Consider the following 17,831-nt stretch of genomic DNA (forward strand, 5'->3'; position numbering starts at 1 on the left):
TTCCAAGTTAAAGGCGGGCACTCGCTCAGGCCCCACTACGCCTGTCATATTGTTGGTTATGGCCAACAGTCCCTGTTTCAAAACTATTACCCAACTCTTTCTTCATTGTGGGGATGACTGCTTCGGGGCTGCCTTCTGCAACTGCAAAACTCGTTGGTTTTATCAACTTCCATACCTCTCTTCCCTTTCTCGATTCCTCTGTCTTCATCGCAGGGAAGAGACTATGTACTGACATCTACTACAAACCCACCGACCCACTATTACTTGATTACACCTCCTCCCATCCTGCATCTTGCAAGGATCCAATTCCTGACTTTCAATTTCTCCTCTGCTCCCAAGATGAGGCTTTGCACTCTCGGACATCCGTGATGTTCTCTTTCTTCAGTAAACATTGTTCCTTCCTGCTCTTGCGGATGGAGCCCTCACCCATGTCTCCTCTGTGCCTCAAACTTCCGCTCTCCCTCCTCTCCCCCCAGATGGAACAAGGATAGGGATCCCATGGCCTTTCACCCCACTAGGCTTGGCATCCAACACATAATCCTCCCACATTTTCACCACCTTCAACATAATCGCACCACCAGTCACATATTCCAAAACCAGAGAGCAGTGCTGAACTACTGTCTACCTTTGGTGACCCTCGGACTATCCTCGATCGGACTTTGCTGGCTTTACCTTGCACTAAACGTCATTCCCTTATCATGTATCTATACATTGTAAATGGCTCGATTGTAATCATGTATTGTCTTTCTGCTGACTGGTTAGCACACAACAAAAGCTTTTCACTGTACCTCGGTACATGTGACAATAAACTAAACTGAAACTATCCCCTTTCCACATTCCCTAGAGACCACTCCTTTTCACCTATAGCTATTGTCATTTACTCGACCTATCTGCTAACAAACCCCCTCCCATCTGTATTCACCTATCACTTGCTTTGTTTCATCCATCTCTCTATTCCAGCTTTCTCCGCCCTACTCCAATCTGTCTGAAGCAAGGTCCCAACTCAATACTGAGCCTCCCGCACTTTTTGTTTGCTTATAATTTAATTGAACAATTAAATGTTACAATTTGTGTACTTCTTGGTAATAGAGAGGTTGGCAGTGGGAGAGTGTTGGAGGGGAAGAAGGGAAAAAGAGGGCAGATACAGAACACATTCCAGATTCAGGGACAGTTTCTTCCAGATTCAGGGACAGTTTCTTCCAAACTGTTATCAGGTGACTGAACCATCCCACCAACAGAGAGCAGTTCTGACCTCATTGGAGACCCTCGGACAATCTTTGATTGGAGTTTACCTTGTATTAAATGTTATTGATGTTATTTCCATTATCATGTCTTGTACACTGTGGATGGCTCGATTGTAATCATGTATCGTCTTTCCGGTGACTGATTAGCAGGCAACAAAAGCTTGTCATTGTCCCATGGTACACGTGACAATAAACAATAAAGAGCGGTTTCTCCCCTCATTTCTATTTCATAATCCAATGACACAAATGGGTACATCAAATAATTCTACATACAAACCAACACTTGATACTTAGAACACAAACAGGGGCCTGTATTAGGGCTGCCACCTTCTGGTTTTTCCCTAAACCCAGTATAGAATACAATGTTTCATGATATTTTTTCAATAAATGAAGATTTAAGGATGATGTGCTGCTTTAATATTATCTAATACAAGTTAATTAACAGCAAATAAAATTTGAGGCCCAACACATCTTGAAACTAATTGCAATAGGTAATCACCTTTTATTAAAGATTATCATCAGACTCTTGACTTACCATAGTAGTCTACATCTGAATCGCCCTCACCCCACTGCTCATCATTGGAGAGAAGTGGATTATGACTCTCTGACTGTGACTTCATGGGGAAAGATTGGCCATCTCCAACACTAAAAACACAATGTTTAGAAATACAAAAATTGAACTTGGCATTCAACCCAGTAGCACAGCGATCGAGGTTCTACTCTCATGCCAATTTTGTGGAGTTTAGTTTAGTTTAGAGATACGGCGTGGAAACAGGCCCTTTGGCCCACCGAGTCTGCTCCGACTAGCGATCCCCACACATTAACGCTATCCTACACACACGAGGGACAATTTACACATACACCAAGCCAATTAACCTACATACCCTGTACGTCTTTGAAGTGTGGGAGGAAACCGATCTCGGAGAAAACCTACGCAGGTCACGGGGAGAACGTACAAACTCCATACAGACAGCACCCGTAGTCGGGATCGAACCCGGGTTTCCGGCGCTGGCAGCAACTCTACCGCAGCCCACCATGGATTTCCCCAGGTGATTTTGTGTCCTCACATCTATAAGATGTGTCAGTTGTTAGGTTAATTGGCAACGTTAAATTAGCGTGTTTGATGACAGAATTGGGGTTGTTAATGAGCATATGTAAAAAATAGGTTATGGGAAGGGGGCAGGGGAAAGCAGAGAATGTGATTGATGTGACTGCATTGACAGCTAGATTAAACTTCTTGACTGAATGACGTCCATCTACGTGGTGAGGAAAGATGAATAATATCTCCAGCAGGAGAACTAACTCAGGCGTGGAGTGAACATATTTGATTGAACCTTCATACACATTCCCTTTACATACGGTTCATGTCAGGGCTGAGTAACTGATGGTCAACATGAACATGGTGGGCCGAGGGGCCTATTCTATGCTCTGTGACTGTGATTAAAACTGTATGCTGTGTTATAAATACACAGCAGCACTGATGGTCTCAATGGGCAGAATACCTGGTGAAGACAGGTAGTAGCCAGTACTTCTTTTGTGAACCAAAGACTTGCTCTAGGTTTTTTCCATACACCAAGGTTGAAACCATTTTTATCTGGACCATGCTGAAATACTGGCGCTGAGAAGGCCTCTATAAAAAAAAAGAGATAAACATATTTAAAAATTCCATTAGATTGTGTCACTTATGAATGGCCAACTTATGTGCAGCCCTTACATACAAAGAAGCTTTTGGGAGATCAGTAATTGTGATTTTCCGGTTGCTGTGGAACTGCAGGGAACTTCCCAACTATTCCTAGCTGGAATTTTTGCACATTGAACCCTGTAGGAATACATTCTATAGTAAAATCTATTGAGACATCAAGATATCATTATTAGTCCGAGATAGGCAGGCTAACTTTGTTAATATCAGGGTCTCAAGTTAATATCGGGGTCTGAAGGAGGGTCACAACCCAAAACGTCACCCATTCCTTCTCTCCAGAGGTGCTGCCTGTCCACTGAGTTACTCCAGCATTTTGTGTCTATCTTTAGTTAATATCAGCTTTATTTTTAAGAATTGCAAAACAAGATTTAAAATACTTCTCTAGGATATCTATTCCTATGGACAGCAGATCTGTGCATGTATCATTTGCTGTGTGGGAACTATGTTTGCAGACACATTTCCAACATGAACTGTTCAGATTACGAAAATTTTACAGGAATGGAATGCTGCTATAACACAAGGAGAACTAGGAGTTTCTTTACAGAGCGAAAAGCTCGACAATTGAAAACTTCCTCCGTTCTCACAGCTTTTCTGTTCATGCTAAAATGTAGTTTTTCTTTTCATTTTTGATTGGTAATTTTTTCAGGTTATATTTCTATTTCACTCTAATTTTCTATAATATTTGCTTTATATTTCTTCCGCATACTTCATTTCTCAGAGCTCAGTTTGCCAAATTCCAGGCCTTGAGCCATGAAACATAGAAAATAGATGCAGGAGTCGGCCATTCGGCCCTTCGAGCCTGCCATTCAATATGATCATGGCTGATCATCCAACTCTATATCCTATACCTGCCTTCTCTCCACACCCCCTGATCCCTTTAGCCACAAGGGCCACATCTAACTCCCTCTTAAATAGAGCCAATGAACTGGCCTCAACTACCTTATGTGGCAGAGAATTCCAGAGATTCACCACTCTCTGTGTGAAAAATGTTTTTCTCATCTCGGTCCTAAAAGATTTCCCCCTTATCCTTAAAAACTGGCCACCCTGGCCTTAATTGATATGCTGATGACATGGTGATGCAACTGCACAGCTGGTCACTCATGACAATGTTTCTTCATCCTCTCCTCAACCCATCCCATCCAAATAAAGACTTAAGGGCCTGTCCCATTTACGTGACCTTGGCACGCGAATTACGCGACCTTGTGGTCGCGTTGAACCGCGACGATCCCGCGAAGGTTGTGCGCGACTTCATTCGACCGCACAGCTGTCTGGAGCGCGTGACGTTATTTGAAGATGGATGCAAAATGCCGTAGTAACTCAGCGGGATCGGCAGCATCTCTGGAGAGAAGGAATGGGTGATGTTTCATGTCAAGACTCTTCTTCAGTCTGAAAAGAAGGGTCTTGAACCGAAACGTCACCCATTCCTTCTCTCCAGAGATGCTGCCGGTCCCACTGAGTTACTCCTGCATTTTGTGTCTATCTTCAATTTTCTTGGCCCCGCTCTGGGAGTAGAAGTGGGAGCGGATCCGGACCGCAACGGCCGTGAGCCCCAGGCCGAGTTCGGTGATCGTTTGCCTGCTTGTGCTGTTGTTGGAGGTGAGACGTTGCGTCGCGCCAGGGTCTTGGGCCTGTCCCACTTTGGCCGTCAGTTCCGCAACAGACCGTTGGCGCGCGAAGATTTTGTTCGCTACCAAAACTTCGGAGCCTCGTGCGATGTCGCGCACAACTACATACCCCTCCGCGCTTCTAAGTGGGACCGGCCCCGCGCGGCCATACGATGCCCGTGCGCCTCAACGCGACCATGAGGTTGCGTAATTTGCGTGCCAAGGACACGTGAGTGGGACAGGCCCTTAACTTTTTGAGAAGTCACTGTATGTAAAGTTAAGCAATCCAACACAACACGAGTTCTGTTACTGAAGTATTCCTTTTTTTGTTACGGGCTAATTCTGTCTCTTGTTTAGAGAAGTGTTACTGCACGCCGACTCATAATGTTATGCAAAGAAATAAACCAAGCTCTGTTAGAAAATTACACAATCTGTCGTATTACAGCTATATGTATAGTAAGGGACTGTTGATGCTGGTTTACACCAATGATAGACAAAACGCTGGAGTAACTCGCTGGCACAGGCAGCATCTCTGAAGAGAAGGAATGGGTTACATTTTGGGTCGAGACCCCTTCAAACTATGTTATAGCTATGTTAGGGTTCAGACCCTAACCAGCAGTATTCCTTGTGTAGACATTTGAATAACAGTTTGGTTAAACAGGTTGTGTTCAGTTTTCTTTGGACTAAAATACTGGCCATCTCAGGAAATTATAAATCTTCAGGAGCATCTAAGAAGAGGGAAGCACTAACTTCCAATCGACAGCTAAAAATCAAGGTCTCAAGGTCAGTATATTGTCACATGTAGCAATTAAAGTACAGTGAAATTCGAATTACCATACAACCAAAAAAACCCCCAAAAAAACAGGCTCCCTTTCCAACCTTCTTCCTCCAAGGCCCCACATAATCTATAGCAACAAATATCCATCCCAAAATCACAAGCCCATTTAAACCACATTCATAATAGTGCAATGTCAAGGAGATGTTATTCAAGTCTTACCTAATGTCGACCTGTTTAAACTGACCAGCCAACAATGGTAGTTGAGGAGGAACATGAGGCTGAGGAAGAACATGACAGCCACGAAAAGAAGAAAGAGAACATGAAATTTTGCAGGACCATCTGGAAGACCACCCTGTCAGAAAAATATGAGCTCATGAAATTTGTTTCCCACCATTGTGCAAGATCACAGCAAACTTCTGATTTTCAAATCTTAACTTTTCAATTTTTTAAATCATATTATACAAATGACTTGTTCTGAGCAAATTAGACAATAACAAAGAAGAAAATTGCAGTATTTTATGTAAAACTAAACTATAGATCTGAGAAGACCCCACGTTCATACTGTAGTTTGTACTGATTTAACTGATCTTAAAATGGACAGTAATTTACAATATATTTATGTCACTGTGGCCCTGGATAAGGATTCTGATGGGAGGATCTTGTTGGAGGATATCCCAGATTCCACACTGATCACTATGTAGTGATACCTGCAGAAAGGTATATAAAGACTGACACAAGACTGTGGTTATCTGTGTCAACATCCTAGACTCGGGTGGCACGGTGGCGCAGCGGTAGAGTTACTGCCTTCCAGCGCTTACAGTACCAGAGACTTGGGTTCGATCCAGGCTAGAGGTGCTTGTCCATACGGAGTTTGTACTTTCTCCCCATGACCCGTGCGGATTTTCTCCGAGATCTTCGTTTTCCTCCCATACTCCAAAGATGCACAGGTTTATAGGTTAATTGGCTTGGTATAATTGTAAAAATTGTCCCTGGTGCAGAATAGTGTTAATGTGGTCGGTGCGGACTCTGCCTGTTTATGTGCTGTATCTCTAAATTAAACTAAACCTAATAACTTGCCAGCATTCACTTTAGACCCTGATGAAGAATCGCCATCAGTGTCTAGTTCTGCCAGTATCAATTAGAATTGCATTCAAACAGGCTATGAAATCTTCAAACGATGAAGGGAAGAGTGCAAAGAAATAAATCGATACTCTGTATATGTGTTAAAGAATCATATCTGTTATAGAAATGTTCTAACCTTGAAGTATAAAGCAATCTATATTGTTTTTGTACCTCAAAGCAACTAATTTAATGATCTAACTGACAAAACAAGTCCATTCCCAGATTTAATTAGTGTGTTTCACATTTTGGGTGAGGATACATGCAAATTGGAAGTTACCGTCCAAAACATGATGAAATATTGCAGAACTGTGGCAGCAACGAACAAGGAATACAACATGGAATATCCCAAAAAGAGCAGGAAAAATTTGTAGTTTGAGAATCCAATACAGTTGTTTACCCTAGAGAGAAATACAATTATTAGGACAAAGTCTTTCTTCATAATCATAAAGAACAATTGGGATTTAAATTGCACTTTTGCAACCTCACATCATCACAAAGAATTTCACAACCAATAAATTACTTTAAAAATAAAGTCAGTGCTATTTAGAAGGCAATGCAACAAGCAATTCACACACTGAATAATTCCCCAAATGGGAATACAATGATTATCAGATAATCAGTTCTGACAATGATTTATGGCAGCAGAGTTATTTATTATGGATGCACACCAGGGCAAACTTATTAACTCTGCTTTAAGGGTGTAGCATAGGATCTTCCATGCCAATCTGAAAGGACAGATGGGAACTTGTTTAACTTATCAGAAGTATTATTTTCCTGCAACACAGCACCTGATCCTACTACATTGATTGTTACAGGCCGGATTGCCTTGAGATTTACGTGAATCTATAATCTATTAATTAGGAGGCAAGTCCTACCACTGAGTCAATAATGAGAATTTTTTAAGTTGCAGGTCTTTTTGTACCCAATGTAAAAATATAAATACAGGTACAATTGTATTTACCGGCGCATCCTCCAATCGAGACAAAATTATGCTAGCGCACATGAAATCATCCTCGGATGTCCTCCACAAATGTTTTGCCTAGGCCTCAACCTCATCAGGAATTCCCTGGCCGGACTTCCGATCGGTGAGTCGAATTTTCCCCCTGTGGCTGGAGCTTTGGAACTCTGGCCCGGCCAAAGCCGGCAGATCTGTTCGCATAGCTGTCCTCCGAGCCAGACTTTGTGGGGCCGGTCTGGAAAAGTTCAACTACTCTCAGAGGTTCGAGCCGGATGGTGGGCACACCCACCCTGCTGCAATCTTCGTGGGTCAGCCCAGTAGTCGGGTAAGCAGCGCCTCGGCCCCGCGGGCGACCTCGTTATTTCCGACCCTCGTCGGGACTTCCGAGGACAGCTCATTGACCAGCACCCGGGTTGCCAATGCAAGAAAGTCAAGTTTCACTGTAAATTTAATTTACATTTAATATTTGGTTTATTTAAGTTTCTAACAGTCCATGGTGCTTCAGGGAGATGAGCGGGATATAATTAGTGAGTCAGAGATGTATAGTTGAATTATTTTGTGATCTGCGTTGGTCCAGCAAAACAAATAATCCTGCAAGGGTCTGGAACCAAGGGTCCCAGAAATCAGTGTTGGACCTGTATTGTTTAAACCAATGATATCTTGATGTTTTTCAATAAACTGGAGATTGTAACCTTGATATTAAGGAAGATTTAGTTTCCATTAAAGAAACAAAATTACAATCAAAGATCCAGTTTTCTAAAATCAAAGCTGCACTCAATAATGGAAAATTTTGCTTTTTTATCTATCTATCTATCTATCTATCTATCTATCTATCTATCTATCTATCTATCTATCTATCTATCTATCTATCTATCTATCTATCTATCTATCTATCTATCTATCTATCTATCTATCTATCTATCTATCTATCCTGTGTGTGTGCGTGTGTGTGTGTGCGTGTGTGTGTGTGTGTGTTTATTTGTGGGTGTCAGATTTGGCCTTTGATTCCTTGGGTCCCCCAAAACCTCACGCATAAACTCCGAGATTTTTTCCATTTCGCTAACGAATTCACTTTTACATTCACTAATGCACTCCTCAAAACATTTGGACATTTTTATATACACATTTATTAATAAAATCCTCCCCCCCCCCCTCCCCCCACTCACTCATTTTGTCGCCTCCTGCTGGCCAGCGACCATAATGGCTGCTGATGCCCGGCACTGCTCGAAAAACGCCGACATTTTTCCCAACCGGGGTCTGAAGCACGTTCAGGGACCAGACCCAACGGGTCTGTACTTGGTCTAGTATACTTTTGAAACTCTGTGTGTGTGTGTGTGTTGTGTGTGTGTGTTGTGTGTGTGTGTGTGTGTGTGTGTGTGTGTGTGTGTGTGTGTGTGTGTGTGTGTGTGTGTGTGTGTGTGTGTGTGTGTGTGTATGTCATTTTGCCTTTGAAACGTATCTCCTCGAAAACCAGACGTAAAAACGTGGAGATTTTTACATATTTCTGTAGGGATTTAACTTATGATTTCAGAAATCAACTCCTCTCTAAATTCGGTCAATTGTTTCCCCAGATTTTGAACAAAGTTGTTCACAAAACACACTTTTTCAAAAAATAATCGCCGCTTGCCAGCTGCTGACGTCACAATGCCCACATGCCCACCAATCGAGGCCCACCTGCCTCCTGGCCCCACTCTGGATTAATGCAGCTGCTGTCAACGTGCATGCGCAGTTTTCCACGAGGTAAGTTCGCCCACCCACACCGCCATTCTTCAAAAGGTGCAAAAAGATCGAGAACGTTCTGCAGAACAAAAATTCTACAGCTCAGCTCCACTATAGGATCTTTGTTCTGCAGATCTCGGGGTCAGTGGCGCCTCACGCGCTGATGCTGCCGTGCAGCTCATGAAGCCCCACCACTCCCCTCCCCCGCCTACCCATTCCAGCTGTGGGTTTCCAGAGAGTCAGAGGCTGCTTCTGTCTCCGCATTTCGCAGCCCACTCACTCCCCTCTCTCTCTCCCTCCCCTCCCCCTCTCTCTCTCCCTCCACCCCTCTCCTCTCTCTCTACCCCCCCTCTCTCTCCCCCCCCTCTCTCTCTCCCTCCCCCTCTCTCTCTCCCCTCTCTCTCTCTCTCCCCTCTCTCTCCCCCCCCTGCCCTCCCCCCCCCTCCCTCCCTAAACCCCCTTCCCCAATATCCCCCTCCCCTCGACCCCTCCCCCTCCCCTACCCCCTTCCCTCCACCCCTCCCCTTCCTCCCACCCCCTTCCTTCTCCCCCCTCTCAGCTCCTCTCTCTCCTCCCATCTCTCTCTCCTCCATCTCTCCCCTTCTCCCCCCCTCACCCACCCTCCCTCTCCTCCCATCCAACCCCCCCCTCTTCCTCTGTCTCTTACACTTCTGGTCTCTGCCTCTCTCTCTATCTCTCCCCATTCTCTCTCTGCCCGTAAAAGGAGCAAATTAATAATATTAATATAATATCAAGGGGGGTAGTTAGTGTGTGTGTGGTTAGTGTATGTGATGCCGCATTCCACCCCGCCCCGCACCCACCTCCCCCCGCAAACGTGCGTTGGGGAACAGACCCAACGGGTCTGCACTTGGTCTAGTATACTTTTTAAACTCTGTATGTGTGTGTGTGCGTGTGTGTGTGTGTGTGGGTCATTTTGCCTTTGAAACGTATCTCCTCGAAAACCAGATGTAAAAACACATTTTTACATATTTCGTTAGGGATTTAACTTATGATTCTGCTGTGGATTAATGCAGCTGCTGTCAACTCGCATGCACAGGTTTCCATGAGTCACGTTACGCCCCACCCCCACCCCCCCGCGCAGAAAGAACGAGCGTTCTGCAGGTCCAGAGTTCACCGCCGCTCGCTCACAGCCGCCCGCTCGCTCACAGCCGCCTGCTCGCTCACAGCCGCCCGCTCACCGGAGGCCACCGGCTTGCTTCTGAATCCTCTCCGTTTCCCCCTTTCCCCCGCCCGATGGTAGAACATGGCGGCGGCAGCTGTTTACCCCCCCTTCCCTCCCCCCCGTCCCTTCCCCCCCTCTCCCCCCCTTCCCCCCTTCCCCCCTCCTCCCATCTCTCTCTCCCCTCTTCCCCCCCTCACCGACCCTCCCTCTCCTCCTCCCCTCCACCCCCATCTCCCTCTGTCTCTTGCCCCTCTCTCTCTGTCTCTGCCCCTCTCTCTCTGTCTCTCCCCCTTCTCTCTCTGCCCTCACTCACTATATCCCCCCCCCCTCCCCCTCCCTCTCCAGACGGCCTGTGAGTTGGGGGCTATGCGTCAGTGGATAGGGTGGTTATGGGGTAAAAGGACCCAACAGGTCTGCACTTGGTCTGGTAACATTTATATTTGTTGTGCAGGAAATGGAATCACTTTCAATTTAAGGAATCTTAGAAAATTAAACGTACATAATTTGATAATTTTATTCTTAAACTCATTTTTAATTCCAAAAACTAATCGTTCTAGATCACAGTGACTAAAGAACAATAGCTAAATAATAATTAGATCGCCTTACAGAATGTTATTAAGCAATGCTATTGGTTGTAATATGTAATTAGTTGATTCCAATGCTAAAAACAATAAACCATGCAATTAATAAATCAACACATAGCATATGCTCTATGTAAAAAAAATCTACAAACTCTGTTATATACGTCAATGACAGGTTATAGTTAGCTTTATGACATGTTTACACAATACCCCGTATGTTTTAAATACCAATTTTTACTTACCAAGGACAGTGATGATCCATTTTCAATACACACCTGAAACAAAAAGGAATCCAGTTATTGATAATTAATATAACTGTAAAAAGTCAAGCTCAGGTACTTTCAGCAGGTTTTCAACATTAACTTACTTGTGTCTCTAACAAGCCACTTCACAGAAGCATCAGAAAACTAAATTTGACAGTCGCATAAGAGTAATGTAATGGAGGTAAATGTTAAGAACATTCCTCAAGATAGGAGAGATAAAAAGGGGAGGCTCACCTTGTTGGGATTGTATTATAGGTCCCCAAGTAGTCAACAAGAATTAGAAGAACAGAAATGTTGGGAAAGTGCAGGCAGCTACAAGACTAATATGGTTATCATAGAAGGGGATTTTAACTTTCCCAATATTAACTGGGACTGCCATAGTGCAAAGTGCTTGGATGGGGTGGAATTTGTCAAGTGTTCAAGAACATTTTCCTCAGGCTATGTATAGAGGCCCCTACGAAGGATTGAGTATAGCCTGACCTAGTCTTACGAATTGGGCAGGGCAAGTGACTGAAGTGTCCATGGATGAGCCTTTTGGGGCCAGTGTCCACAGTTCAATTAGCTTTAAGATAGTTCTGGATAAGGATACTGATGTTTTAAATTTTGGCAAGAATGTTTTGCGTACATTGACCTTCATCAGTCAGGAATTGAATCTACACTAGTCCCACCTACCTGCCTTAGACCCATATCCCTTTACACGTTTCCTATTCATATACCTGTCTAAATGTCTTTTAAATGTTATTATAGTTTCTGCCTCATCAACCTCCTTTGGCAGCTCATTCCAAGCTTTCATACTCCCAGCTGCCTTGCCCTCCACTTTAACAGGAACACGCGTGCCCTGAGCTCTGGTCATTTCACTTTTATAACCATCCTACTTCCGGACATTCCTTTCCCCGCAAACAACCTACTCCAATCAACATGAGCAAGTTCCTGTCTAATGCCATCAGCAAAGTTTAATGGCCAAAAAATTGTCCAGCAGTAGTTTGTCAAAAAAAGACACAAAGTGTTGGAGCACTATTGTCTGAAGAAGGGTCCCGACCCGAAGTGTCACCTATCTATGTTCTCCAGAGATGTTGCTTGACTCGCTGAATATTCCTGCACTTTGTGTCTTTTCTTTTGTAAACCAGCATCTGCAGTTCCTTGTTTCTACTAGATTTGTCAATCTAAATAATGGGAACATTAATTATTTGCACTTTCTATAAAATACAATGTTTGACCATTTGTTCTGTATGCATAATATATTTAATTGTTCCATGATACATTCATTTGTTCCAAGTTTTCTATGACTTTCACCCAATATTTTTTTAATATTTCATCTCCAAATATTTAAGTAATCAATATCTTATACGGCCTTACAGTTTATTCACAAATTGTGTTCTGAAAGAACTATTAGTTTCTATAATGACTACAGATCAATGTACTAATTTTTCCTCACACTATTTAGGGGGATCATGTCTTTCTCTGCTCAGTGCCTCCAAGACGGATATAGACTTTTGGAATTCAGGGTTATTCAGGTATATGGGTTAGAACCGAACATGATAGAAAACAGGGTCTGTGGAAAGAGAAACAACATTGACAGGTCAGTGTGTGCTGGACGTGGCTTGCCATCTGAGCCTAATGCCCCGTGGTTTTGCCCATGCATAATTTTCCCAAACAAGGACACAGGAGGTGCTGAACCTCTGCACCTTATGCGTATCCAGTGAGGTGAAGTTGGCTCCATACAACAAGCAGGCCTCAGGCGGTGTATCCCAAGGCCTTACCCTGATAGTCCCGATAGCCTTGCTGGCTGTCATGGGACATTAAGCATGAAAAAAAAACATTTTGATAGACAAAGCCATTTAAAACTTTTGAAAAAAGAAAATATATTTTCAAAATATAAATATTAAAAAAATAATAAAATGCATAGTAAAACACCAATAATCATAAACATTAAAATGAAGTTAAGTTAATAAAGTATCTACCTTTTTCCAAGGACATTAAAATGAAAGGGGTCTCCGTAAAGACAACATGACTCCCTGCTATAAAGCTGAGAGCTGGATATAGAGTGCAACCAGATCCTTTCTCGGATACTGACTGCACTACCCCAATGTGCAATATAATATGTAGCAACATCTAATCCCTGCCACACCTTGTTCTTCAGTTTTTAGTTGTGCACTTGAGAAATCTGATGTGCTGAGGTGCCAACGGTTGACAGCTAAAGATTTGTTTGAAACTCTTGGCTACCAGTAAGCATAACTAGTGCATAATGTTTCAGATCTATGTCCTTTAATGTCCCTGCCCCACATGAGGCTTGTCAAACTGGGAGCGGGCTCATGGGATTATGTGACCTATTTCTCTTCCTATTTCTTAGGAAGAATGGATCAATAGGGCTATTATTCACTGGAATTTAGAAGGATGATAGGGTATCTTATAGAAACATATAATATTCTTACGGGATTGGACAGGCTAGATGCAGGAAAAATGATCCCTATGTTGGGGGAGTCCAGAACCAGGGGTCAAAGATTTCAAAGGTCTTTTATTGTCACATGTACCAATTAAGGTACAGTGATATATTTACTAGAATGTTGCCTGGGTTTCAGCAACTGAGTTACAGAGAAAGGTTGAACAAATTAGGGCTTTATTCTTTGGAGCGCAGAAGGTTAAGGGGGGACTTGATAGAGGTTTTTAAAATGATGAGAGGGATAGACAGAGTTGACGTGGAAAAGCTTTTCCCACTGAGAGTAGGGAAGATTCAAACAAGGGGACATGACATGAGAATTAAGGGACTGAAGTTTAGGGGTAACATGAGGGGGAACTTCTTTACTCAGAGAGTGGTAGCTGTGTGGAATGAGCTTCCAGTGAAGGTGGTGGAGGCAGGTTCGTTTTTATCATTTAAAAATAAATTGGATAGTTATATGGATGGGAAGGGAATGGAGGGTTATGGTCTGAGCGCAGGTATATGGGACTAGGGGAGATTATGTGTTCGGCACGGACTAGAAGGGTCGAGATGGCCTGTTTCCGTGCTGTAATTGTTATATGGTTATATGGTTATATATGATATTCGTATTACCATACAGCCATACTAAAAAAAAAGCAACAAGACACACAACTACATATAAAGGTTAACATAAACATCCACCACAGTGGATTCCCCACATTCCTCACTGTGACGAAAGGCAATAAAGTCTAATCTTCTTCCCTCGTTTTTCTCCCGCAGTTGGTGCATTCGAACCATCCGTTGGGGCAATCGAAGCTCCTGAGGCTTGGAGCTCTCAAAGTCTGTCTCTAACCAGAGACCACAAGCTCCATGATGTTAAAGTCCGCAGGCTCCCCCAGTTGGAGCTTAGAGGTCGATCCCTGGCAAAGGGATCGCGAGTTCCACGATGGTAAGTCCGCAGTCATGTCGCGGTTGGAGCTCTCAAAGTCGATCTCCAGCAGAGGCCGCCAACTCCTTGATGATAGGCCGCAATGTGGACACAGATACGATACAGGGGGAAAAAATTGCATCTCCGTCGAGATAAGAGATTAAAAAGAAGTTTCCCCCAACCACCCCTCCCCCACATAAAACCAGCTAGTGAAAACTAAAACATACATTTAACACATATCATAAAACAACAGAGAAGGAAGGGACAGACAGACTGTTGGCGAGGTAGCCATTGCTGGCGCCACCCATTGGTTGTATTTAGGACTAAGGTGAGGAAAAACTTTTTCACCCAGAGAGTTGTGAATCTGTGGAATTCTCTGCTACAGAAGGGAATGGAGGCCAATTCACTGGATGTATTCAAGAGAGAGATAGGGCTAATGGAATCAAGGGATATGGGGAGAAACCAGAAACAGGGTACTGATTTTGGATGATCAGCCATGATCATATTGAATGGTGGTGATGGCTCAAAGGGCTGAATGGCCTACTCAACACTGTACCTCGGTGATTACCAATCACCCCCCCCCCACCGGACACTCCTTCCACCAGGAAAAAAATAATTGCACTACTATGACTGTATGCACGTAAATAGATTTATTTATTGCTCATATTCTATGTCGCTCTTCTAGGGAGATGCTAACTGCATTTCGTTGTCTCTGTACTGTACACTGCACAATGACAATAAAGTTTGAATCTGAATCTGAAATCTGAATCCTGCACCTATTTTCTATGGTTCTATTATGCTCTAAGCAGTTGAACAGTGCTCTGAATGTAGCCGCATGGAGATTTATGTCACGAGTGAACTGATGCATTGTTTTAACTATTGCTTATTCAACCATTTGTCACATCAGGTTATAGTTTACGACCCTGCATACTGTCATTTTAAACCGCTGTACAATCTGTTCAATGCAGGATTGAAAGTAGTATTGTATTTTTGATCTCATGAATCTCCCAAAATCAGTGTTTGAAAATAAATCATCCCCATTTTTACTTGTACGAAACGTTCTTTCCCTTTCATTTCACACAAAGCATGATTTTGTGAGTTTTGCAGACATTGCTGTATAACGAATGCAGCAGTGCAGAAATTGGGATACAAAGGTTCTGAGAAAATCAAAGACTAGAGGTATAGTGTTCTCTTGCAGGGGAGGGTATCCAGACGTGGCGTCGAAGGACGGGAAACCGAAGCAAAGAAGTGGAAGCCAAATAACTGAATGGAAACAAAGCCGAAACGCCAAATAACCGAAAGCGTATGAAGCCGAAACGCCAACTAACCAAAATGGTGGGACGCCTAAAAGCCAACTAACTGAAAGACTGCGTCGCCTAAAAGCACATTAACCGAATGACCGCTCTACCGAAAGGCCACCTACCCGAAAGTTTTGGGGAGGGGGGAGGGGGGGGGGGAGGGGGAGGGGAGAGGGAGGGAGAGGGAGAGGGAGAGGGAGAGGGAGAAGGAGGGAGGGAGAGAGAGAGAGAGAGAGAGAGAGAGAGAGAGAGAGGCAGGTCGCGTTGGCCCGAGCGAGGAGTGAGAGAGAGAGAGAGGCAGGGAGCGATCTGAGGACAGTGAAGAGGAAAGCAGTGGGGGGATGCCAGCCGATCGTGGCTTCCACCAACGTGACAGAGCCGGGCCGGGGGCGGGGACAGACGATCGGGCCTCCCCAGAGAGGTCGTCACCTGTGATGGGTAGAGAGGGGAGGGGAGAGAGTGGTCCTCGATTGGTGGGCATGTGGGCATTGTGACGTCAGCAGCTGGCAAGCGGCGATTTTATTTTTTAAAGTGAGTTTATTCAAAATCTGGGGAAATAAATGACCAAGGAGTGGATTTCTGAAGTCATAAGGTAAATCCCTAACGAAATATGTAAAAATCTCTGCTTTTTTGCGTCTGGTTTTCGAGGCAATACGTTTCAAAGGCAAAATGACACACACCCACACACAGAGTTTTAAAAGTATATATATATATATATATATATATATATATATATAATCCCTCAGAATACTCCAGTAACTTGCCTATCACAGCGTTCATAAATCATAGGAGCAGAATTAGGCTACTCGGCCTATCAAGTGGCACATTGGCGCAGCGACAGAGATCTGGGTTTGATCCTGACTACAGGTGCTGTCTGTATGGGGTTTGTACGTTCTGCCAGTGACCTGCGTGGGTTTTCTCTGGAGGTTCTGGGGAGTGTCCTCCCACACTCCATTGACATACAGGTCTATATCGTCTGAAGAAGGGTTTCGGCCCGAAACATTGCCCATTTCCTTCGCTCCATAGATGCTGCTGCACCCGCTTAGTTTCTCCAGCTTTTTTGTGTACCAGGTTTATAGGTTATTTGGCATGGTAAAATTGTAAATTGCCCCTAATTTGTGTAGGATAGTGTTAATATGTGAGCACCACTGGGTGGCGCGGAATCAATGTGCCGAAGGGCCTGTGTCTCTAAACTCAACTAAACTAAGTCTACTACACCATTCAAACATGGCTGATCTATCTTTTCCTCTCAACCCCATTCTCCTGCCTTATCCCCGTAACCTTTGACACCCTTAGTACTCAAGAACCTGTCAATTTCCGCTTTAAAAATACCCAAAGATTTGGCCTCCACAGCTGTGTGTGGCAATGAATTCCACGGAGTCACCACCCTCTGGCTATAGAAATTCCTCCCCATCTCTAAAGGTACGTCCTTTTATTCTGAGCTGTGCCCTCTGGTCCCTGAACTCTCCCACTATTGGAAACATCCTCACCATATCCACTCTATCCAGGCTTTTCATCATTCGGTAAGTTTCAATGAGGGTCCCCTTCATTCTTCTAACTTCCAGCAAGTACAGGTCAACAGCCGTCAAGCGGCATCACATGTTAACCCAATTATCCCTGGGATAATAACTTCCTCTGGACCCTCTCCAACACCAGCACACCACTCCTCAGATATGGAGCCCAAAACTGCTTACAACCCCCCAAATGCGGAATGAACAGTGCCTTATAAATCTTCGGTATTGCATCCCTGCTTTTATATTCTAATCCTCTTGAAATGAATGCCGACATTGCATTTGCCTTCCTAACCACCAATTCAACTTGTAAACTAACTTTTTGGGAATCCTGTACCAGCACTTTCAAGTCTCTTTGCACCTCCGATTTCTGAATCCTCTCCCCATTAGGAAGGTAGTCTATGCCTTTATTCCTACTATCAAAGTGCATGACACCACACTTTGCTGCGTTGTATTCCATCTGCCATTTCTCTGCCCACGCTCCCACTTGTCCAAGTCCTTTTGCAGAGTCCCCGCTTCCTCAAAAC

General features: G+C 43.9%; 1 protein-coding gene across 1 annotated transcript in view; it reads right to left on the reverse strand.

Annotated features, from left to right (window-relative positions):
* Positions 1 to 17,831, reverse strand: part of LOC129702368 (palmitoyltransferase ZDHHC15B-like) — a 71,509-nt gene that overhangs the window by 8,306 nt on the left and 45,372 nt on the right. Inside the window, 6 exon segments of the mRNA XM_055644138.1 lie at positions 1,780 to 1,889; positions 2,747 to 2,814; positions 2,816 to 2,874; positions 5,545 to 5,677; positions 6,725 to 6,845; positions 11,131 to 11,163. Coding sequence (XP_055500113.1) covers positions 1,780 to 1,889; positions 2,747 to 2,814; positions 2,816 to 2,874; positions 5,545 to 5,677; positions 6,725 to 6,845; positions 11,131 to 11,163 — 524 coding nt within the window.

This window comes from Leucoraja erinacea, chromosome 12, assembly GCF_028641065.1.
Source record: "Leucoraja erinacea ecotype New England chromosome 12, Leri_hhj_1, whole genome shotgun sequence".
Classification (NCBI taxonomy): Eukaryota; Metazoa; Chordata; class Chondrichthyes; order Rajiformes; family Rajidae; genus Leucoraja; species Leucoraja erinaceus.